At 31.1% G+C, this 26407-nt stretch overlaps 2 protein-coding genes across 2 annotated transcripts; both read right to left on the bottom strand.

Annotated features, from left to right (window-relative positions):
• Positions 1–9768: 9768 nt before the first annotated feature.
• Positions 9769–13142, bottom strand: HEME2 (Uroporphyrinogen decarboxylase). Its single transcript, XM_011014002.1, has 6 exons — positions 12842–13142; positions 12583–12704; positions 11994–12104; positions 11553–11741; positions 10846–10971; positions 9769–10721 (listed from the first exon to the last, which is right to left on the bottom strand). Exons 1-6 carry the CDS (start codon positions 12951–12953, stop codon positions 10206–10208), a joined length of 1176 nt encoding a protein of 391 aa, XP_011012304.1. The 5' UTR covers positions 12954–13142; the 3' UTR covers positions 9769–10205.
• Positions 13143–18319: 5177 nt separating this feature from the next.
• On the bottom strand, positions 18320–24546 carry LOC105116586 (Haloacid dehalogenase-like hydrolase (HAD) superfamily protein). Its single transcript, XM_011014003.1, has 11 exons — positions 24314–24546; positions 24118–24216; positions 23977–24045; positions 23734–23838; positions 23029–23083; positions 22507–22580; positions 21463–21546; positions 21240–21380; positions 20751–20816; positions 19118–19227; positions 18320–18679 (listed from the first exon to the last, which is right to left on the bottom strand). Exons 1-11 carry the CDS (start codon positions 24446–24448, stop codon positions 18511–18513), a joined length of 1107 nt encoding a protein of 368 aa, XP_011012305.1. The 5' UTR covers positions 24449–24546; the 3' UTR covers positions 18320–18510.
• Between the last annotated feature and the right edge of the window lie 1861 nt (positions 24547–26407).

A 26407-nucleotide genomic window follows, 5' to 3' on the forward strand; every position in this document is an offset into this window, starting at 1 on the left:
CCAAGTGTAGGAGTGTCCAAGTAATAAATAACCCGGCAAGACCGGGGTCGAACCACAGGGAGGTTAATTGTACAAATTATAAACGATAATAGTACAACAACAATAATAATAAAAACAACAACAATAATAATAGTAATAATAATAATAATAGTAGTAGTAGTAGTAGTAGTCGTAGTAGTAGTAGTAGTAGTAGTCGTAATAATAATAAAGAAAGAGAAGAAGAAGAAGATGATGAGAACTTGGAGATGGAAAATTAATGTAAGGATTAAACAATAATAATAACAAATGTCAAGGTTAGAGGTTCCACTAATGGTATGTCAAACAAGTATAGTATAAACTCTTATTATTCAATTGGAAACCACACATAGAGGAGGTTCCAATTAGATTATAGATTGTTAACATGATTACATTAGTCATCTTATTCAATTAATGCTAGTACTTGTAAATCTCGTCAAGCATTCATGATTATAACTTATGTTAACAACAAATCAAGTTCCTTTCATAGCTCAGGTGTCGGTTATACCGTACAGTATGGGCTATGAAAGTGCCAAGCATTTGTTGTACCAAGTGTTATACAACATAAATCAAGATTAGTCATGTAACAAGCAAAGTATTAAAGAGTGAACAAGATAACAAATACAAAACATGTTAGTATCAAACATTAAAGTCCATATTAAGTTTACACTATACTTATTCTTACACCATTAGTGTAACTTTTTCACCTTGACATAATTAACTTACCTAGACATAATGAAAGAAAGAAAAATAGATAAACAAAATAAGAGCATAAATAAGATAAAAGTTAACTAAATAAAGGAAAGGAAATGAAAAGCATAAACTTGATATTAATGAAAGCAAAGCATAAACATTACAAAAAATACAAAGAGAGAAAGGAAGAGCATGATCTTGATCTGGAAACCAAGATGCCTAAATGCATGGCAAATGCCTCCTTTTATAGGCCAAAATTAGGAACTATTGATTTGATGACTAATTGATGAGTGGGTGATCAACTCTTGACTTGGTGACAATCTTTATCTTCTCTTGTCTGCCCAAAATGTCATTGATAACGTCAAACTTGGAGCCACTTGAAAACATGAAAGTTGTAGGCAATTGTCTCATATTTCTTGTGTAAAAAAGTCAGCTCATTTGGACTTCTAGAACTCCAGATATGGCCAAAATACTGAACAGTGCTCGGGTTAGAAGACAGCTTCGGGCTTCTTTGTTGTTGCTACAATTTGGACTTGAAAATGGCCTTTTTAGATCTTGGGCTCCATATGAAAGTTGTAGGCCTATGTCTTACCTTTCCATCCATATAAAGTAGACCTAAATCTGAGATCTATAGCTCCAGATATGATCCAATTACCGAATAGTATTCCGGTTCGGATTGCACCGACATCTCTTTTCTAATTTTGGTCATCTTTTTATCCTTGCAATTTAAGTTCTTCAAGTCATCAATCTTTGCCCTTGCAATTTAAGTTCTTAAAGTCATCAATCAATCCTTTCATTTATGTGATAGGCCTGCATTTAAAATGAACATTTACCACAAATTAAAGGTATCTTATATTATTAGATATATTATTATAAAACATGCTTTAGTTAAGGAGTTATTGATACTTCAAGTGCAAAATGATGATATAAAACCATGATGAAAATGCACTTTTAAGTACTAATCAATATCTAATAATATAAGATATATTTAATTTATGGTAAATGTTCATCTTAAATACAGGCTTATCACATAAATTAAAGGATTGATTGATGAGTTAATTACTGAAATTGAAAGGATAAAGAGATGGCCAAATGTAGGTTTACTTTATAGGATGGAAAAGTAAGACATAGGCCTACAACTTTTATATGAAGCACAAGATTTAAAAAAATCATTTTCAAGTCCAAATTATAGCAACAATGAAGAAGTCTGAATCTATCCTGCAGCCCGAATATTGTTCAGTGTTTGGTCTATATCTGGAGTTCTAGAAATCCAAATGACCTCCATTTTTTTCCTGAAAAGCTAAGACAATTTCTACAACTTTTTATGTTTTCAAGTGTATCTAATTCTGACGTTATCAATGACATTTTGGGCAGAAAAAAGAAGATAAGGATTGTCACCAAGTCAAGGGTTGGTCACCCACTCATCAATTAGTCATCAAATCAATAGTTTCCAATTTTGGCCTATAAAAAAAACATTTATCATGTATTTAGGCATCTTGGTTTCTAGATCAAGATCATGCTCTTGTTTTATTTCTTTGTATTTTTGTAATGCTTAAGTTTTATTTTCATTAATATCTTGTTTCTGCCTTTCAATTCCTTTCCTTTACTTAGTTAACTTTTATCTTGTTTATGTTCTTCTTTTGTTTATTTATTTTTCTTTCTTTCATTATGTTTAGTTGAGTTTATTATGTCAAGGTGAAAAGGTTATACTAATGGTGTAAGAATAAGTATAGTGTAAACTTAACATTGACTTTAATGTTTGATGCTAACATGTTTTGTATTTGTTATCTTGTTCACTCTTTAATACTTTGCTTGTTAAATGACTAATCTAGATTTATGTTGTATAACACTTGGTACAACAAATGCTTGGTACTTTCATAGCCCATACTGTATGGTATAATTGACACCTATATTATGAAAGGAACTTGATTTGTTGTTAGCATAAGTTATAATCATGAATGTCTGACAACATTTACGAGTATTAGCATTAATCGAATAAGATAACCAATGTAATCATGTTAACAATTTATAATCTTATTGAAACCTCCTTTGTGTGTGGTTTCCAATTGAATAATAAGAGTTTATACTATACTTGTTTGATATACCATTAGTGGATCCTCTAACCTTGATATTTGTTGTTATCATTGTTTAATCCTTACTTTAATCTTCAATCTCAAAGTTCTCATCAACTTTTTCTTCTTCTTCTATTATTATTTTTATTATTAGTATTACTACTTCTACTACTGCTACTACTAATATTATTATTATTGTTATTTTTGTTTATAATTTATACAATTAACCTCCCTATGGTTTGACCTCGGTTTTGCCAAGTTATTTATTACTTCGACACTCCTGCACTTAGAAGAAGACATCAATCTTTTGGTCATGTCAAGTTTTTGGCGCCGTTGCTGGGGAGGTAAGTTCTTTTACAAATTATAGTATTTATTTTATTTTCTCTTTTCACTTTTCTTATATATAACTTTGTTTTTCTTCTTTTGTTTTCTTCTTCTTTTTATTCTATTCCTACACATGCATGAGAGTGTGGTCACGTACATTAAGTGGCAGACTTTGTAGGGTATCCTTATCATTTTCAGAAAATATGACCGAAGAAGATAATCAATCACTTCATAATGAGAATAACCATATTAGGACATTTAGAGACTACATGAATCCCACAAGAACAAGTGCACCATCATTAAAAGATAAAGGTAAAACATGGCTACAAAATTTGAGACCAGGATCCATTCGTGCTTGGGATGAAATGCAACAATAGTTTTTAAAAAAGCTTTTCCCATCTCATAGAACAAATTCTTTCAAAAGAGAAATCACCATTTTCACTAAGAAACCAGGAAAAATATTTTACCAATTATGGGATAGATATCGAGACTTGCTTAATACTTGTCCTCATCATAGTTTTGAAACATGAAGATTGGTTTCACATTTTTATGAAGGGTTAACACCTAGAGATAGGTAAATGGTTGAATTAATATGCAATGGAACTTTTGAAGATAAAGACCCTGATGAAGCAATGGAGTGCTTAGACTTGTCAGCTGAAAATACTTAAAATTGGGACACCGTGGATATGTATGAGACTTTAAGTAAAATCCATCCTTATATATCTATTGGAGGTATATACAACCTTAGGGAAGATAATGACCTCCAAGCTAAATTTGCATCTTTAGCTAGAAAATTTGAGGCATTAGAATTGAAAAGGAGTGGTCAATTAAAATCTGTTCAAAACATTGTGTGTCAAATCTGTGAAATCAATGAACACTCAACCAATAATTGTGCAACCTTGCCTTGTTTTAAGGAATGTCTCCATGACCAAGCTCATGCTTTAAACAGTTTCTAAAGGCCTAGTCATAACCTATGCTTATAAACATATAACCCTAGTTAGAGAAATCACTCAAATTTCAGTTGGAAGAGTGTTAACAATAATGCATAAACTTCACAACCACCGTTTCAAGCATATCAGAATTTCTAAAATTCTCATGGATATGCACCTCCTTATGCTCCATCTCCTAGAAGAAATCTTAAGGGAACATTGCATGCATTTATTGAAAGCAAGACACAATCAAAACTTAACTTGCTTAAAGCATGACAGATTTTAAAGATACTCTTGCAAAATTGACATCTTCTCTCAGTTTCTAAGAGAAAGGTAAGTTTCCATCTCAACCACAATAAAATCGCAAGGGGCAATACAATGCAAATGCAAGTAGTTTTGGAAGCCAACACATGGATCAAGTCAAATCAGTCACTACTCTTCGTAGTGGTAAGGTTATTGAAAAACCCACTCTTGAACCTTGTGAGAAAGATTATAAGTCAATCTCTAAGGGTAAGCATGGGGTTGAATCTTAATATTGTGAAGAAAAGACTGATTTCCCACCAGCACTTCCATTTCCTCATGTCATGACCAAACAAAGGAATATCAATCACAACTCTGAAATCTTTAAAACTTTCAAACAGATAAGGATCAATATACCTTTACTGGATGCTATTAAACAGGTTCCTTCTTATGCTAAATTTTTGAAAGATCTATGCACCATGAAGAGAAAACTGAATGTGAAAAAGAAAGTCTTTTTAGCTAAACAAGTAAATGTCATTCTTTAGAATAATAATGCTTTGAAATATAAAGACCCTTGTTGTCCTATAATTTCTTGCTTTATTGGAGAATATAAAATTAAAAGAGCCTTACTTGATTTTGGAGCTAGTGTGAATTTACTTCCATATTCAGTTTTTCAGAGTCTCAATCTAGGTGAGTTAAAACCAACTTCTATAACTCTTTTACTTGCTGATAGATTTGTAAAAGTTCCTAAAGGAATAGTTGAAGATGTATTAGTACAAATCGATAAATTCATTTATCTTGTAGATTTTATTATTTTGGACACACAACCTATTGAAGCATGTAATTCATTTCCTGTTATTTTAGGATGTCCGTTTTTTGCAACTTTTAATGCATTGATTAATTGTAGGAATGGACAAATGAAGCTATCTTTTCGAAACATGACATTAAAGATGAATATTTTTAACATTTGCAAACAACCTGGAGATGATAATGATTCACAGGTAAATCTTATTGACGAATTAATTTATGATCAATTTGAATCTACCATGAGTAAAACAAAGTTTGATGAATCTAAAGATGTGTAGATGATTTATTCTCAAGAAGAAATCACAGATGAAAATGGCATCGAAAATGTAGATGTAGATCTTTTGTCAAGAGTAACAATAGATTTGACATCCGATATCACACCAATCGATGATTACTTTCTCTTAATCCAATGCCTTGGTATGATAAAAATATCAAGTTTTAGGGGTTTCAAAGCTTTAGCAGAAGGGGAAATCATTGGAAAAACAATTGGAGAGGAACTATAGGTCTCTAAAATGTCTACTCGAATGAATTCAATGTTTAACCATGTTGATGCGTATATTGCTTTACCAAGTGGTCTCAGCACATTGGAAGAAATCTTTCATATTTTCTCTTGGGCTCGACTGCATATTCACCATAAACTCATAGGTTTGTTAAATGTTAATGGTTATTATGAAAAGTTGTTGTCGTTTATTGATCATGCTATGGAACATGAATTTTGACACGATCAAAAGATTGATGTCTTCTCCCAAATACAGGAGTGTCAAAGTAATAAATAACTCGGCAAAACCGGGATCAAACCGCAGGGAGGTTAATTGTATAAATTATAGATAACAATAATATAATAACAACAATAACAACAACAATAGTAACAATAATAATAAAAATAATAATAGTAGTAGTGGTAATAGTAGTAATAATAATAATAGTTATAAAGAAGAAAAGGAAGAAAAAGAAAAAATTAATGAGAACTTTGAGATGGAAGATTAACGTAAGGATTAAATAATAATATTAATAAATGTCAAGGTTAGAGGATCCATTAATGGCATGTCAAACAAGTTTAGTATAAACTTTTATTATTCAATTGGAAACCACACACAAAAGAGGTTCCAATCAGATTATAAATTGTTAACATGATTACATTAGCTATCTTATTAAATAATGCTAATACTTGTAAATGTTATCAAGCATTCATGATTATAACTTATGTTAATAACAAATCAAGTTTCTTTCATAGCTCAAGTGTTGATTATACCATATAGTATGAGCTATGAAAGTGCCGAACATTTTTTGTACCAAACGTTATATAACATAAATCTAGATTAGTCATTTAACAAGCGAAGTATTAAAGAGTGAACAAGATAACAAATACAAAACATGTTAGTATCAAACATTAATATCCATGTTGAGTTTACACTATACTTATTCTTACACCATTAGTGTAACCTTTTCACCTTGACATAATAAACTTAAATAAACATAATGAAAGAAAGAAAAATAAATAAATAAATAAATAAACAAAATAAGAACATAAATAAAATAAAAGTTAACTAAGTAAAGGAAAGGAAATGAAAGGTATAAACAAGATACTAATGAAAGCAAAACTTAAGCATTACAAAAATACAAAAAGAGAAAGCAAAAGCATGATCTTGATCTAGAGACCAAGATGCCTAATTGCATGGTAAATGCCTCCTTTTATAGGGTAAAATTGGGAACTATTGATTCGATGACTAATTGATAAGTGGGTGGCCAGCTCTTGACTTGCTGACAATCTTTATCTTCTCTTGTCTGCCCAAAACATCATTAATAACATCAAAATTGGAACCACTTGAACATGAAAGTTGTAGAAAATTATCTTCACTTTCCAGGGGAAAAAATTGGAGGTCATTTGGACTTCTAGAGCTCCAGATATGGGCCAAAAACTGAAAAGTGTCAGTTGCAGGATAGATTCAAACTTCTTTGTTGTTACTATAATTTGGACTTCAAAATAGCCTTTTTAAATCTTGGCTCCATATGAAAGTTGTAGGCCTATGTCTTATCTTTCCATCCATATAAAGTAGACCTAAATCCGAGATTTACAGCTCCAGATATGACCCAATTACTAAACAATGTTTCGGTTTGGACTGCACCAATATCTCTTTTCTAAGTTTGGGAATCTGTTTGTCTTTTCAATTTTAATTCTTAAACTAATCAATCAATCCTTTTATTTATGTGATAGACCTGCATTTAAAATGAACATTTGCCATAAATTAAAGGTATCTTATATTATTAGATATGTTATTATAAAACATGTTTTAGTTAAAGAGTTATTGATACTTCAAGTGCAAAATGATGATATAAAACATTAATAAAAATACAATTTTAAGTACTAATCATATGGTATAACCGACACTTGTGCTATGAAATGAACTTGATTTGTTGTTAACATAAGTTATAATCATAAATGTTTGACAACATTTACAAGTATTAGCATTAATCAAATAAGATAATCAATGTAATCATGTTAACAATTTATAATCTGATTGGAATCTCCTTTATGTGTGGTTTCCAATTGAATGATAAGAGTTTAAACTATACTTGTTTAACATACTATTAGTGGATCCTCTAACCTTGACATTTGTTGTTATCATTGTTTAATCCTTACGTTAATCTTCCATCTCAAAGTTTTCATCAACTTTTTCTTCTTTTTTTTTTTCTTCTTCTTCTATTATTATTATTAGTAGTAGTATTACTATTACTACTACTACTAGTATTATTACTATTATTATTGTTATTTATAATTTATAGAATTAATCTCCTTGTGGTTCGACTACGGTCTTGCCAAGTTATTTATTACTTCGACACTCCTATACTTGGAAAAGGACATTAATCTTTTGGTCGTATCAATAATCACTATCTTCAACATAATCTTTGTCTTTAAGATAATGATAGTTATCTGCTTTCAAATTTGATTTTTAATCAAATTCAAACTTGAAAAAAAAAATTTAATTAAAATTTTATTTCTCACACATAAAGAAATTCTGATATTATAAATACAGATATCATATCAGTGTAAAGAGAAAAAAAAGCTATTACCAGAAAAAACCTAAAAAAAAAAAAAAACACATAAAAGTGGGGGATTGGCATTCCACCGTCTTCTCTCTGCCGCCATCTCCTTTCAACTTTCAAAAGCCACCATATTATCCTGCGGCCAGTGTTGCAGAAGACCCTTGTTTTCTCTTCCCCCCACAGACCATACGACTGACAATCATCCATCAGCAACAACAAAGTCTCCTGCCCTGAGCGACAACGACATTCCCAGCCATAGCCGAAAGGGAATACCCCCTTACTGTGCACAACTGACCAAATCATCATCTCTTCCTCACGTCAACAACAACATCTCGTCCAGTCCACGAACTACTTCTTCCTCAGGCTGACAGTTCCGCCAGCAGTCCACCAGCACAGTTTCTTTTTGTTTCACTAGTTCTCCACAGACCACAGACCATACTCGAAGACAGCAGCCCCTCTCAGTAGTAGCAGTAAGGCTTGGTTATTTACAGTCACGGGAACGGTGGTGTCTTTATCATCCCGACTGAAAATGGCAGCCCCCTACTATCACGGCGCCATAAACAGCTCTAACAACTATAAGCAAACACAAGCCAGCAACAGCACCAGAAGGAATCCTTCTATCCTTTCCTCCTCTCCTAAAAACAGCAGCCACCGGCAATAGTTACACAACACATGTCCAGTAGCAACCTTTTCTCTTCAGTCCAGTAGAGATAGGATGAATACAGATAATCACAAAGGAGAAAAGGGTGGCACAAGATGAGACGAAACAGAGGAGAGAGTTCCTTTTCAGCCAGTAGCCTCACGCTTGGATCGCCCTCGCCCTCGGCTTGCAACAACCAGGTAACTTCTTTTTTCTGTTTTGCTGGATTAATTAGTTTGTTACTGTTACATGCATGCAACAATGCTCCTTTTCTTTTTCTTTTTTTTTCTTTTTTAAGACTGGATTATTTCAAAAATAAATAAATAAATAAACAAATAAATAAAAAATAAAAAATATGCATGCATTAAAAATAAATTTATTAGTTTATTTATTGACGCCAGAGTTAAAAATAAAAATATTAATTTAAATTTATTTATTTTTTTATGTAATATATATCAATATCAGAATTGGAAAATATACGTAGTTGAATATTTACAAACTCTAAAGTTAAAAATATTACGCATAAGATAGGATGTTTAAGAAATAATAATATTTTTTTTATATATAACCAATCTTATATCATAAAATTATAAAATTTATATTGACTAATGATCATAATATTAAATGATGACATCTTAAATAAAATAAAAAATTCTTAAAATAAAAAATAACACATTTTTCCTTGTACCAAATAAATTTTTAACAAGCCACCACTATATTCAAGCGTAACAATTCTCATCAATATTAACAAGCAATTATTATGCTTTTTTTGTGTTTTCTTGGGTCTAGATTCAAAATCACTTCATGTTTATAATCAATTAATTTTTAATATAAAAATAAACACACTTCACAAGTTAAATAACTTGCACAGGAACTTGGCTTTATATCTTTCTTTCTCTTTCTTTTTTTTTCTTTTGAGTATAACCAAGTCTTTACCGCAGATACTCTATATATTTACTTTTAAAACTTTATAGCAATCTCCATGGCATGAAAAAAGGAGTGCTGAAACGGATGGAACACCTCAACTCAGATTCCAGAGGAATTAAACCTCGTTAATAACCTCATACCTAATATGGTTTTGGACAATCAATGATGCGAACACACCTGCAATCACCGTGCCCTTGCCAAAGGACATTTTCCCATAGGAATACCAGTGCCACAAACTCACTAGCCTGCCAATCTGCCTTGGGAAATACAGGTGCCAAAGCCTCAAAAACAATGAGAGGAGATGCAACATTCTATTTTTTCCAGGCTCCATATGACTATATATGGCCTTGCTCTCTAGCTTATGCAACGCTCTCATGTTGAAAAATTGACCAAACTACCTAAGATAAACAGTATTGCAAATACACTGAATAATCAACTACTGATCTAACAAAAAGTAGTTGATAAAGACAGCAGATCTCAATTTAGCAGAAAATCATCCAGTCACATGCCATATTAGTATCTGATTCCTTTAGCAACCTCGAAAAAGTGCGCAACATTCTCCTCAGGTGTGCCGACTACAATTCCATGACCAAGATTAAGTATATGTTTTCCTTTACCGGCTTTCTTGACAACATCATTTATCCGATTAGTTATGAATTCCTTTGACCCAAATAGAACACCAGGATCTACATTCCCCTGAACAGCTACATCAGGTCCCAATCGCTTCCTACCTTCAGCCATATCAACTGACCAATCCAAGCTTACAACATCTACACCTGTCAAAGCTAGCCGCTCAAGCAAGCCTCCAGATCCACTAGCATAAAGGATCAGCGGGAGATTTGGATGGGATTGTTTCACAGTATCCACGATCTGCTTCAAGTATGGAAGACTGAACTCCTCAAAATCCACAGGGCTAAGCTCTGTGGCCCATGAGTCAAAGATTTGAACAGTTTGAGCTCCACTGTCAGCTTGATATTGAATGTATTTTGCCATAGAGGTTGCAAATTTCTGAAGTAATGCGTGGAGAACCTGGGAATGGAAAAAATGGTGAATTGAATTTTATTGTTATTGTATTCACCATGAGAAGGATTGGCAGCTGCATGTCTTACATCCAGAAAACTATAGAAATGAGAGATTAGTATAAGTTGGTTACCTTGGGCTGGGAGAAAGCTAATCTCTTTATTTTAGTAAAGTGTTTTGATGAACCACCTTCCACTACATATGAAGCCAGGGTGAAAGGAGCCCCTACGAAGCCCAGCACTGCAGCTTTGTTTTCTACCTAGAAAGGGGAAGATACTGTTTGACTGAGGTAAAACGATATAAATTTAGAATTTCAGATGAGGATTGTATCCATATGCATGCATATGCATGTTCAAAGCAGGATAAAATGTCACAGCTACTTCATGAAATCTAGCTCAAAACAGGAAACATTTGATTCAGAGTGTTCTGATTGGCCATGCACATGTGGTTTCTGAGGCTCTTAGTTTAAAGAAATCCATTGGTTTATTTAACACTGATCATGGTAAATGTTCCTCTTCAAATTAGGGATTGTCAATGTATTAATCTTTCACTATTTGTTTTACAAGATATCAGCATTGCACTAGCTTTTATTATAAGTGCTTTGCACATGGTAGGAATCATAAATGGAAACACCATCGGCTTGATCCAATTCAAGTTCTGAAGCAGATGGGGTATAGATGTTCAAATGCAAAAACCTTCATAAATAAAGGATATCTTACCGTGCGGTCCATTACTGGTAGTAGAGGCTTTATATATAAACAGATTAATTGAAGAAAATGCACACAATCAAGGCTTGCTTGCAATATCTAAAACTAAAACACTCCATGCTCAAAATTCAACCTCTTTTCTCAGGAGTGTCAATGCTTCCCCGACATATGGAACTGATTCCTCAGGAACAAATTCCCTAACTTGATCAACATCATCAGCTGTGCGCAAAGGATTGAATATGACAGGACCCTTGCCTTTCACAATGTCAAAAGGGATATTCATCCCAGAAAGTGGAGTAAGAATGTCAGAGAATAAAATGACCTGTACCAACAATCAAAAACAAAATCAGAGAAGAGAAAGCAAAGAATATGACTTGAAAGGAGACACAGATATAAAACTATTATGTCCTTTGTTTTATTTATGAATATAGAACTCCGTTTGAAAGCACCAAATTAATCGATAATAGTTATTATTGAGATACAGAATACACCATGCAAGCTTCTGCATAAAAAAGAAGTCCGTGCGCAATTAGCATTTTCTGCATAAAACAGAAGCTTCTAAAAGTTATCTTACTCCATCAGGCCTGAAAACTTGCCATGGCTGTAGTGAAATGTCCACTACAAGATCAACATTTTCTGATCTTTCACGAAATGAAGGATGCTTCTCACAGATGATTTGGTAACTCTGTCACAAAAAAAAGTCTGTCAATGAGAACCATGTTAAATAAAACATATGCATAGCTATTCATGGCAGCTACCTTGGATGTAAAGGGTATGAAAATTTCATCTAGCAGAATTCCATGATCAGTATTGTTAAGCTGACATATTCATAGCCAGGCAGAGAATTTTCAAAAAAAAAAAAAAAAGTAAAGGTAAAGATGGCTACTAGAAATTTGAACCATTTTTAAAGCTGACATGTGCATGGCTTGTAAACCAGTTCCTGGATTAGACAACCAAATTATCCTCATTTTGAGGGGAAAATGATGGGCCAGTTAACAAAAGCTAGAAAATAAAATGATGTTTGAACGGCAGAATATACTGAAGTTAGGGTTTTGGTGCCATCTATTGCTAAAGTCACAAAAGGGAAAGTCAAATTTAGTCCTCAAAAAGTATGGAACACCAAAAAAAGAACAGTATGGGAAAATGAAGCTTCATAGACCTGCCTTCATGTACCTCCCTGCTTGCCTCATAAGCCAAACGGGAGGTCTTTCAACATCTTCTCCTCTAACGGCATTAAGCAAAAGGGGCTCGGCAACAGAGGATGCTTTAGGTTGGGCCACAGTTCCTGAAAGATATTTCTTTTTAGCATAGCAATTCAGATCAAAACAAAACCCAGTTAATTTTAAAGAATTTCATTTTCCATTTTGAGATTGAATTGAAATAAAGTCCATAGGTTAAGAAGAAAGAGAGGAGATTACTTACCTTGAAGGGAAGAGTGGATGATCGGAGTGTACTGCTGCTTGAAAGACTTCCTTGGAGATGTAAAAGGAGAGATTGAGGAAATGGAGGAAGTAAAGCTGCAAATGGAAGACATTGTCGTTGGAATCAAAGCTCAAAGTTTAGGCTTTTGTTGAAAACCTCTTTGCATTTCTTTATAAAATCTAGACTTATTCTCTCTTTCTCACTCCTGCCTGAAAGTGTTGAGAGTGGATTTTATTGTAGATAGACAGATATAGCGGTAGATAAGGGGGCTGCAAATGGGCAACTGCTGCTTCTTTCTTTTCCTTTTTTCCAACGCCTCATGTTCTCGGCCCACCACACATAGGTTCTGTTTATTTGTGTGTTCAAAAAGTTTTGATTTTTTATTTTAAATTATTTTTTTAGATTTTTTTAAAATTATTTTATTATGTTAATATTAAAAAATAAATTTTAAAAAAATGAAAAATATTATTTATACTAAATAATAAATAAATAAATTATAAATTCATATTTTTGGCTATATATAAAAAAAAAAAAACCAAGAGCAATGAAGAAAAACATCCTAAATATTGTTTCGTTAGGAAAAAAAAATGAAAGGTCCAAATAAAAATAAGAATTGAAATGAAAAAATTAAAAAATCAAAATAATAATTTAATTGTAATATTTTATTTAGAATAATAATAAAAAACCAGAAAGAAATTTATCTTATTTTGTTTTAAAATGAATAATAGTTTTATTAATAATAATGGTAGTATAACTAATAAAGTTGATTATGATGGTGATAGAAAAGAAGAAATTGGAATGAACGATGATATCAACAACAATAATATATTTTAAAAAAATTAATGCCATAAGCATCTAAGTTTTCAAAGAGAATTAACAACTTGAAGTAAAAATATTAATATTTTTGCAATTAGATTTAATTAGAGTTTAAAGTATTTATACTTTTCAATTTATTATATGAATCTTTTAGAATTAAATAAATCATTTAACCCTAATAGTCTAATCAGTGTAAATACCTTGTAACTATGCATAAGAAATTGATCTATTATTAATTATAAAATATTGATATTAAAAAAATTTAATTGTTACATGATTATGATAGCATTTTATGTATTGTCGTTTCAGCAGTTTAATTTATATTCTACATTTGAGCGATTGAATATTTAATACAATGATTTTAAGAATGCAGGTCATAAAAGTTATCATGATAATAATTTTGATTAATTTAACATAAAATAATTGAATTTTAAAATTATTAACACTAAAATTATGCACAAATTTACATGGTTATTAAACCCGGTCTAGGATTGATCCACCCAAGAGGCTGGGTCCCAGGTTTTATGGGTCAATCGGGATCAACTCAGGTCAACTAAGAAAAATAGAAAAATTAAAGTTTTAATATTTTATATGAAAAAATTAAAAAAAAATCCATGTAAATATAGGCTATACATATTATAAATAATAAAGTTTAAAAGAATATTTTAAAAAAATATCCTACATTGAAAAAATATAATTTTTTTCTTGTAAACATAAAATATGTATACTAATGAGTTACATATCTCACATTGAAAAAAAAAAAATTCTTAGGAACATAGAGTATATATACTAATGGATTTCAAATCTACATTAGAAAGATACTATGTTATCATTTTAAGTTAAAGTATTTAAACCAAAAAGTTTTGTTATCCTACATTGAGAAAACATAATTTTTTTCTTGAAAACATAAAGCATATACACTAATGGGTTTTAAATCCCACATTTAAGAAAACAAACCGATTCTTGCCCGGGTCCACTGGGTTTGGCCGGGTTGTTGCATCGGTCGATCTTCTAACAAACTCAGACCGGTCCAGCTCCCGAGTCGATCAGGCCTCGAGTCAACTTGTCAAACCAATTTAGGTTTAACAACTATACAAATTCAATGAAAACAAATGAAAAAGATGAAAATAACAATGCAGGCATAACCTAATAGGATAACAATATTATAAAACACAGTAATTTTAATGAGTAATAAAGGTTACAAATGTGGACTCAAATTTACAATTTTAATTTTTGAAATTGAAATGTATCGGTAGCTGCAACATTTAAATAGGCCTAGAAAACTGAACTATACTAAAAAACAAGCTAAAGTCCAAAAAATTAAGAAAATCAAAATCAAAATCCAAAATAAAAATAATAAATCTAAAAAATCATATGAAAAAACAAAATTGACCCACACAACAAATTATATACATGATTCTAGAAGATCCAATGATCCAATAAGCAACATAATACTCCCACAAGATAATTGCTTGTAGAATCACCTGAAAAAAATTTGAGCTCGATCAAAATCTCCTATTATCTTAATTTTAAGAAGCTAGCCTAGCCTAATGGAACTAGACCTCCTCTTGAGCCTAGACTTGTTGCATTAATCCTTAAACCATCAATGATAATTTATACAAATCACCAATAAAAAATCTCTTATTTGACATTTTTATTCCTAATGTTTGTGTTTCTTTGTTATAGGAGTTTGATGATATGTTTCAAAAACAAAGGAGCTTCAAAAATAGGTAAAAGAGTTTATGACAAAAAGGTATAGCTTTGTGATGGATGGAAAGCTTATAACTCTTGTACTTTTGACACTTAAACTAATATATGATAAGCAATTGAAATTAAAGAAAGGAAAGATTGCTTAAAAGAAGAGATTGTATATCAAGGAGACCTTCATTGCTAACAAAATTCTTCTAGACTTTAATAATGATGATGATGTTTTTTTTATACTAATATTTATTTGTTTTCTTTAATGGATGATCTTCATGTTATATAGTCGAGGATAAATCCTTTTAAAGAGGGAAGAGATAATACAACCAAGTTAGGTCTGAATTTTGTATCAAAATGCCTACTAACTAGTTTTGTGAGATTAGACATATTTTTTAAAATGTATATCGAATTGAACTGAAATTTTATAGGAAGATATTAAATACATGTAAATATATTGTGATAAGTTTATAAGTCAATCGGAGTTTGGTAATATATTATTTAAATTAGTAGAATTTATTGTTACTATTTTGGTCGATAAATTGTTCTTTCTTAGCTATTTTCGGCCCAATCAATTTAGACCTGTAATGGGTTAGTTTTTTGTAGGAATGAAAGATTAAATGAGGCTTATTTAGATTCTAAAATTCTGTATGAGATTGGGCTATAAGGATTTGTAATGTGAATTGGATTTATTAAAGAATTGGAGTCCTCTCTTTTCTAAGATATGATATGTATGGCATCTAAGACTTTATAAATAATTTATTTTTAGTTGTTTTTTTATTTATTTTATATCTTTTTAAGTTATGGCATATTAGAGAAAATCTTCAACATTTATTTTCTCATTCTTAATTTACGCATTTGGGTTTAATTAATTAGTTAAGGTTCAAGGCTTGTTTGAGTTTAATTATTAATTAGATTTTAGTTATGGGTCAATGCTTGTTTGAATCCATACTTTCGAGTTTATTATTATAGGTTTTGGGTCAATTTATAAGTGGATGAATTTAGCCCACAAGAGTAGATTCATTAGAGTTTTTATTTTCAAGAGTATAAATACTCTTTGTAAAGATAAAATATTCAAAATTGATAATATTATTTATGCTGAATTTATTCAACTTATGTGAGAGATATTCTCTTATTCTTTAGTTCTCTAATGAACTAAATTGACTTATTTAAAATTATTTGGTTTCATGATATCTTCCATATGTTTCTTGTTCATGAATTGGTATTCATAGGGTTGAGGTTCTTGTTCCAATAATGATGGTATCTTATGACATGTTTCTATTGTGTTACACTTTTATTAGACATGTTTTGGCTTTTTAAAATTCGTTGTCAATGTTGTTGTAGATTGTATGACCACTTGATCTTGAGATTTACATCAAAGTCTTTATTAGATACACAACATCATTCAAATTTTATTTTTATTTTTTTTGCGTATATAATTTTTTATTTATTTTATAAAATTTTCATTTCATAGTTATGAATTTTTTATATTGTAAAATATGTTAGTATGTTTTCTTGCATTAAAGAAAAATATGATTTGACCCACAATACAATGTAGGTCAAAACACAAAAACCATTTTATAGTCGCTATGTTTTCTTACAATGCAATCATAAAAAAAGTTATATTTGATTTAAAGTTTTTTAAAAATTGATTTGGTCTATAAATTTTTTGAATTTTATATTTTTTATTAAAAAAGTTATATTTGATCTAAAGTTTTTTAAAAATCGATTTGGTCTATAAATTTTTTGAATTTTATTATTTTCATTAAAAAAAAAGTTATATTTGATCTAAAGTTTTAAAAAAATTGATTTGGTCTATAAATTTTTTGAATTTTATAATTTTTTCATGTAATTTTAGGTGTTTATGTTTCGATTCTAAAATTTTATTTTTCTCGCATTCCAACCCTTGTATGTTAAAAAAAAGTTCAATTTGTCTTTTGAAGTTTTCACAAAAGTTCAATTTAGTCTTTAATTTGGTCCCCAAAGTTTTCAATTTTTACATTTTTAGTTCATGTAGTTTCCTTCTATTTTGGTCCTAAAATTTTATTTTCCTCACATCTCCATCCCCTAGATGTTAAAAACATTCAATTTTATGCATGATGTTTTTGTAAAAGTTTAATTTGATCCCTAAAATTTTCAATTTTTGCATCTTTGGTTTTAGATGTTTACATTTCAATACTAAAATTTTATTTTTCTCATGTTTCAACCATAAATAGAAAAAAAAAAACTTATCTTAGTATTGATGAGTTAGTTTAGGAGAGAAGAACTCAGTGAAGGTATATTTGTTTCAAGATTCATAATTATTGTTTTATTTAGTTTGATTCTTTATTTTAGTCTTTTTAAAGGATGATTTCGGTTTAAAATGAGGTAATTGAAGTTTCTAACATATTTTTTTGATATTTTTAGATCTTAAAAGTTCAAAAACTTAAACTTGTCATCTACCTCTATAAACAATACGTTTGTAAACTTTAGTAAACATGTCATTCCCTATTTTCTAAAATAATAGGGTTGCCAGCTCGGGCCTCCAGCTCCCCTTGTCAACATGGATTTCATTTGCTTCAACCTTAGTTTTTTTTTAATATTTTAAAATAAAATTCTCTTTAAACAAATAATTACAATAATATTTAAAACATCATTTAATTATTTCACTCTTTTTCAATAAGATTAAAGTTTTTTTTAATAATATTTACAATTACTTCATGACTAATATTAATCTTTTCAAATTTTCGAAATATCTATTTAAAATCGTAATCAAATTTTCGTTGAAAACAACATGACCAACGACTACTAACATTTTTCAAAATCACTAAGAATTTTAAAGAATCAGTTCCTCTGCTTTTGAAAAATTTTAACAACTTTTTTGTGCGAAGAGAACAACTTGTCCAGCTGAAAAGATTGTCTTTTTACTTTTTACAAGAAATTTAATAGAATCCACGGCTGAACATATTTTAGCCCCTAACAAAATCTTATTAGATTTTGATCATATGAAATGAGAATTGCATATCTACTCACTGTACAACCATGTAAAAAAATGTCAAACAGCATATTTTCTAACTGGAGAAGGGAAAAACTAGTTTAAATTAAGATTATAAAATGCTATGATGCTAAAATCACAAAGGGGGATTGGGAAAAGGTGGGGCTAGATGGAAATGAATTTAGTATATGGTGTCGACTGATAGCTTTCTCTTCGGAGGAGATTTCTCTACAATCTCCTTTTGCCGGTCCATAAAAGTAGAGCCCTTGTTAGCAAATAGTCTCCGGAGATTGATCACTGAAAGTTCGTTGAAGCTTGCAACAGCAAGATCAGCCTGCACCAGATCATACCTGCATGTTTCAACATCAAATAGTATCTGAGTAAAGGGGGTAGAGTTATTATAAATGCTTTTCAACCAAAAATATAAATCAAATCAACCTGTATTCAAATTACAAATGCATATCAAGAACATCAAATGCATTAATTTCTGCAATGATTCCAAGTCCAGTTCAGAAAATAAATCATGTGTTTTTGGTCAATAAAACAGATCATAAGGAATTGATGACCGTCGGTAGCAGCAATTTTGGAGATGCAGTTTGGATCAACAGAAACAACAAAGTTTGAGTTTGTGAAAGTAGAATCTTCAAGACAAATCATTCTTTTGAGTACGGATGAAAAATTGAAACCATTAGAAATCAATCAATTGCTTAGTTGATAAAAAAACTACCATTCTAATTACTCAGTTTAGGTCATCTAAAAATTCCATTGGTAAATGTTCAAGTACTCACGCAGGATGTGCACCAATTAACCCTACAGCCATCATAGTACAGTTATGAGCAGCAGCTATGCCCCTGGGGTCATCTTCAAACACCACACACTTGGATGGTTTGCGGTCCAGCTGCAAGGAATTTATGCAAGAAGGTCAAGAGATAAAAAGAAAAGAAGTGAACATGGGTGTGAGACGCATGTTTATACAAGGCATGCACTAATCTTTTGCCCAACTTGATTCTTTTGTTCTAAAGTCCAACCTGCGAGATTTTGTTTTCCAAGATGGCAGAGCCTGACAACTAATGTTGGAGGGACGAACTTACAGATTAGTAACAAAATATTATGGCTCTCATAGTACAGTCTACAACATACAATAAAGATTAATATTGACAAATTATCGCTATCCTTTTCAATTTAAATTATATTTTATTTTAATTATTATTTAAATTTATGAAGTGAAATACATCAATTATGTATATTTACCTCAAATTGCCACTAGTCACATAAAATCACAGCACAAATAGACAATTTTTTTATGAATTAGTTGAAATATTTTTATTTGTAATTTTTTTGTAGATCATTCAACGACCATAAACCCAAATAAGATAGCCAATGAAATTCTCCTAAAAGAAAATAATAAAGCAAACAAAAGACGATGACCAACCAAGAAGAGTGTCATTTATATCTTTGTTGCGCTACAAATGAAATGAACATTCCACGAAAAATGGGAGCATAAAGTAAAGCACATGTATTTATGTCCACAAAGACAATAAATTAGATGTGATTGATTGCATAATTGATTGACCAGAAAACATAAGTTTAGGTGAGATGATAACAAGGGTTTGTAGGCTGTGTATGAAGCAGGGTCATGAACCTTTTCATAAAAATAAAATAAAGAAGAAAAGGAAGAAAAAAGAAACAAGGTCATGATTTTTTTTTTCCCTATCTAAAAGCAACAAGGTCAGCATGCTGGTAAAAGGAATGGACATTCTTTCCATCGTCACAGAATTTTATACGTGCTGGGCTACTCTTTTAAGTCATATTTCACAATCCTTGCATATCTATTTAAAGCTGGTTCCATGAAAATTATATGCATCTATAAGATTTACATGAGGCTGTAGTATACAATTTCCACAAGTATAATTCACATCTACCTGAATTTCAATCCTTCATTTATGATGTTTATTCTGCCTTTTCTGTGCAGTAAGAACAGGCCACATGTAGGTCTATATTCTATAAGAAAGTTCTTTCCTATGCCATTAGATTAACCACAGATTTCATTTTGAAATCTTTTCCAATCAACCAGAATCAAGCAACCCTTCAGTCTCCAAAACTAAAATAAATAAATAGGGAGTCATTACTGCACTTGTAATTTCACCTGCTATCCTTGAATGCTTTCTCTTTGCAGAACGTTTGTTGTACCCAAATATTTTCAAAACTATAATTTCACGCTTATCGGAATTTAAAATTAGACATGTATAAGCAGACCATTGCTTCATGCATGATGCAGATCAGATGGCATGCCTTTAGCTATCTACTTCTAAGGAAATATTACAGAGCAACTTTAGAGTGAGTTCATTGGAAGATCAAAAGGCAAGAACTCTTACTGAGGAAACATTACCAAGCAACTTTAGAGTGAGTTCTCGACCATACCTTCATAGCTGCAGAAAGGAATCTATGCGCTATTGACTCCATGCCATCTTCCTCAGACACAATAGCCTGAACACCCAAAAAAGATAATTACCCACAAGAAATTGGTTGATATTGAAAACATAAACATAGAAAATTACTTCTCATCCAGTTTTATTTAATAATACTATAAGGCCATTGTATCAGGTGACTGATGTAACATGTACTCTTCATTAGCTTGTATCATTAGTTGATAATGCAAATGACTAAAGAAATTATAAAAATTATCCCGTACACTATTTGAAATGTGAGAAGTCCACCATAATTTGTTATTTTGAATAGTGAGCATGGCTCCAGTAACAATTTTGTCTATCACTTAGCACTTGAGCTCCAAATTCCAAGAGCCCTTGGTGCTTAGGAGCTGCAATGTCCTCAATAATACAGCTTGTCTGTGTGATTAGCTAGCAGGTTATCTGTTCAAAATGTTGCGCAAACTCAAAGTAAATTACATACCTGGAAATACTTTTTGAGACCCATCCGCTCCAGGGCACCTACCATGTTTATTCGATCAAGACATGAAACAACAGCACAGGGTATATGAACTCTACTTACTGCATCCAGCCATTCTTCCAGCCCCTCAATGGGTTCTCTAAGCTGGGTGAAAACATTGATAGCCTGGTGAATTTTGGTGTTCAAGAGACAGGCTGTGCAACCATGTAAAGACTAGGACACTCACCCCAAGTAGATTAGCATGATACAACTGGGATAGCCGTAACTTCAATCTAACCACTTCACTTTCTGCTGTCTCCCAGAGCAAACCCTGAAAGTTATAGGACATATCAAGCAACTAATACAAGGTATATGAATGATGGTTGGTATGAAAATAAAAGAAGTGTATCAGTAGAACAAGAGAAACAGCCCTAGAAGATTAAATGTATTGGAGCATCATGCCATAGATTTAAGGAAGCTATGATTCAGGGATCATTTTATAAAACAGAATAAAACCTCCATGATCATGCATCAGTTATAAGCCACCATATTGCCTAGGTCAACTCCACACCATTACTTCTTTTCTTCAATTCAATTAATTTTGAAACTCAAAATATATGCATTTCTAACATTGTAAACAGGGAGAGCTGAAATTGTAAAATTTAGGAACCCCCAAAACCCTGTGCGTCTACACAAATGTGACCCTTTGATGCACCTTATTCTGAGACCAATTCAGGCACACATCTTTCATATTAAATAGAACATTTGCAAAAAGCACCACTAGTCTCTTAAGGGGTGAAGTTTAAAATTTCCCTCTCTAACCATCTGAATGCTTAGGCCCACTTCTCGAAAAGGAACTTGAGTGAGAACTGCTTCATATAACCACAAAAATTAATTAAATGGTTGAAGACTTATGGTCAATAAAAAATCGCACAACTTGTCTTTTCAAATCTGGGAACGAACTTGCTCTGAAAGTTTGGCAAACTGATGTAATTAGATGAAAGACCAAAACCTTATCCTGTCAGTAGAACTGTTTTTTCTTTCTCCTCTATTCTTCATTCTCAGAATGCAGAATTTTCACAGCTAAAATAATAATAATAAGTGCTTTTGTAATGCCACCTTGCTTGTATTTCCAAAGCCTTTTCAAGGCAATCAGCAAGGGCATAAAGGAATTCATTGCATCAAACCATCTGATAACGGAGAAAGATCTCTAATCTAATAAACAAACTAATCTTTTAGACATTATATATTCATAATAGCAACCAAATCCTACAGTGAAAAGTTTTAAAACCTTGTGCAGTATGTGATCCGCATCTGCATATAGCATCAGTCTTTGAGCAAGCTCATCTTCAGGAATTTCCTTTCCTGCAGAAGAATCATAATGATAGTGCATAAATTACAAAAAATGTCACATAAATTTCTGGCTTAGTATCCATTTTCAATTAGGTAAAACCAATACTGCATCCATATAAAAATCAATTTGAGATCTAGACACAACCTAAAGAGATGTTCCACTTGAACCAATTTGTTTATAATGAGGATAAAACAACATGCAGCTGATTCAAAGTTTGAAATTAACTTGGGGATCAAGACCATTAAAAAACAGCTACCAGTACTGCAAATGAGCTATTGTCTGATTATAGAAATGATGGATACTAGCACGCTATTTCTTTCATTTCCTCTGCTTATATTTTAGCCTAAATGTTACCACAAAATCAGCACATTAACCACAGAGTGAGCTTTAGAAGTATTTACAATCAGGAAGTTGAGGGAAATAAATGTTTAACTAAAAGGGGAAAATATTACTTCATACCTTCTTCAATTGCAAGCTGCTTCCACACATTCAACTTTATTGATCGAGTATCAGCCTGAAACACACAAACACACAATTATAATGGGAAATGAATCTCATCCTTCACCCCCTTCACTCCCCCACCCCTCTCTTCCCCTTTCTCTCTTTCTGAAGTACCAGCATTTGAATCAGCATGAAGCCCATGTTCTTTTATTTCAAAATACCAATTAATATTGGTTTCCTTTGATCCCTGAGAGCACTGAGATCTTATTCATGCAGGTGCTGAATTCTCCTCGGAAGACTAAGGCCACACAAGTCTCTTATTTAATCACATACAAACTACTCTTGGCATTTTAGAAATATCTTCCTATATTTGTGATACCAATCTTATAAACTCTTTGCTGCACAACCTTAGAGCAGCTAATTAAGCAAATAAAAAAAATGAGATAGTGCTGATGAGCACAGCACAATGAACTAACAAATCGCTGTAGTAATTTTTTAAATAACAGTTAACAAACTGTTATCACAACTCACTTTTTGTGCAAGGTAGAGAGGAAGAAGAAAAAACACGGTCCTCCAATGCTAAAGTGTGATATTAGTCGTTAGAGCTCAGGACATTTTTCAGGAGATTCATCCCCCAATGTGACCAAATAAAAACCTAAGCATAACCAAAGATAACATTTAGCTTTGCTTTTAGCACATAGGGAAATGGTTAAAGGAAATTACCACAACATTGTCCCAAGAAAAAACAAGACCATAGGCTTCATCTGGTTTCATGGCATAGCGTACCCGATGAAGGAAACCTTCTTGCAGTTTATCATTCAAAAAATCCTATTCCCAATACCATAAACAAGTAAATGCCATTAAGCAATAAACTATGATCTTTTTGCTTCAGAAACTATAATATAAATTCTAACAAAGATTAAGAGATAAATTAAAGTGAATTATTGTAAGAAAAATATAGCTTACCACATCAACCTTTAAAAGCCCATCCTGTCTAAATGTCTCAAACCCTTCTCCATATTCAGCTCCAATTGCCTATTACAAAAAGCAAAACAGGAAAGGAAAATTTACCCCTTTTTATGATTAAAAAAGAAAAAATAGAAGTACCTCTTGCATGAAGAGCTTTTTAGGAGAAACGGGAAGCCCATCATTATTATCGAACCCACAAGCATTCTTGATCACCAAACGATGATTTGCCTTCAATTTCTGCAGATAATAAAGAGAAGACAACAAGGGCACGAGTTAGTTATAATATATATTGTAAACTCAAAAAGAAACGAGAGTAAGAGTTAAGAGGAGAAACCGGAAGTTTGAGCTTAGTGTGGGAAAAGAGAGAGTGAGGAAGACCAGAAGAGGAGGGTGAAGGTGGAAGGAGGAGAGAAGAAGTAGAAGATGAAGATGATGAAACGCTTTTAAAATTGCTGCAACTGCACTTCATTTTTTTTTTTTTTTTAGGGCAAGTAATTTGAAGGAGGAGCCAAAGTCTAGTAATATCGTTAGCAGACTGCTAGGCTCTTTTCCTAAATTGTGAGGTTCACGTTGCTGTTTGTGCCGTGCCGTGCCGTGCCTTCCCAATGAATCACGTGCGCCGCGTGTTGCAAATTTCTATTTATCCAAATCATAATAAATAAATAAAATCCAAACAAAGTTGATTTTTCTCATTGACTAGCTTCAATTAGTTTATTGAGCGTGTTTTCGCTGCGGTTTTCATATTAAAAAAATTTGAATATATGAAAAAGATATTTAAATTAACAAAAAATATTTTAATATTATTATTAAATTTGATATAACAGTTTCAAATATCACTATTTTTTTAACCCAAGTTTAAATTAAATAATTTATAAGTTATTTTATATGATTTTGTTCATCGGATGGATCCAAAAAATATTAACAAAGTATTGAAGAATAAAGTCAAACAAAAAAAATACATTTTAAAAATAAAATTTTTAAAAATCTTATATTAAATAATAAAAATAAAAAGATAAAAAAGAGGGAAAAAAACTTTAAAGAAAATAAATATAAAAAAACTCATATTAAAGAAAGGAAGAAATTGAAAAAAAAAAGTCAAAAAAACAAAAAAGACAAAAAAAACTCAAATAATTAATAAAAAAAACCTTAAACGTGTTAAAAGAAGCTCAAGTGCATGGGCTTGACGGAGGTTACACGTCCAAACCTTTATTTTTTCATTTTGTCATTCACCTTTTTATTTTTTGAAAAACAATGACTTAATAGCATTTAATTGCTTTCATTAGAATTCAAACCCAATACCTCGATTTAAGCCTGAATTCTTCAACCAACGAGTTACAACACAAGTTTATTAACTAAACGCTTACAATAATATATCAAGTTGTTCTTTGTTCATATAAACTCTTAAACCAATTACCGGCTAACGGTTTTAGTTGTCTTGATAATAATAATAATTCACTAGTCTTAGCATGATGTTTGTATAGCGGGTAATTTTCTTTGGTGAAATAAGGTTCAAGTTATAATAATTACTCATTATTTGACTTGTTTAGAAGAATCATTAGTTATTTTATTTTATATAAGTATTTATTATTTTTATTTGTTTTTTTTATAATAATTAATATACTTTTTAATAATAAAATTTCTTTTAATATTTTGATAAGTTTTTGGAGATTAAATGAATTATTTTCAAAAATTTAATGTTGAAATTCAGAACAAATAATTAAAAAGAAATTTAGTAGAAGATTAAAGCAAATTTGAGTTTACATAAGTGCTCCAAATTTTCTTCAAAAATCAATTATATTCTAATTTTAGAAAAGATTATCATATTATCTAGTTCAAGCTCAAACTTTCCTTATATTGTATACAAACTTCAATTATCTAATACTCAAGATTTCAATGTTAATCTTAACCCCAATAATAGATACATTTGTATTCTTATTTAATGCTTAAATTAAGCTCCAAATCAACTCAAACAGAATCTATAATCTTACATATCTACACAACAAATAAAATTTGATTTATTTTGGGTAATCCATGGATCCAAGAGGGTAAACTCATGGATGGAAAGCTGGAGGGGACATTGTTACATTATTTTATGTCAAAAAGAAGAAAGAGACAACTCTTAAAGGAGGAAGAACACTACCAGAAAATTAATAAATACAAATAAAAATACAGAGAATATTTCTGTCTGTAAATTTCCAAGGAATTTTACCGATAAAAATATTCCTTTAGTAATTGACACGACTAAAAGATTGATGTCTTCTCCCAAGTGCAGGAGTGTCGAAGTAAAAAATAACCCGGCAAGACCGGGGTCGAACCACAAGGAGGTTAATTGTACAAATTATAAATAACAATAATACAACAACAATAACAATAACAATAACAACAACAATAATAATAACAACAACAACAATAATAATAATAACAACAA

The sequence above is a fragment of the Populus euphratica genome, unplaced genomic scaffold (assembly GCF_000495115.2).
Source record: "Populus euphratica unplaced genomic scaffold, PopEup_1.0 scaffold989.1, whole genome shotgun sequence".
Classification (NCBI taxonomy): Eukaryota; Viridiplantae; Streptophyta; class Magnoliopsida; order Malpighiales; family Salicaceae; genus Populus; species Populus euphratica.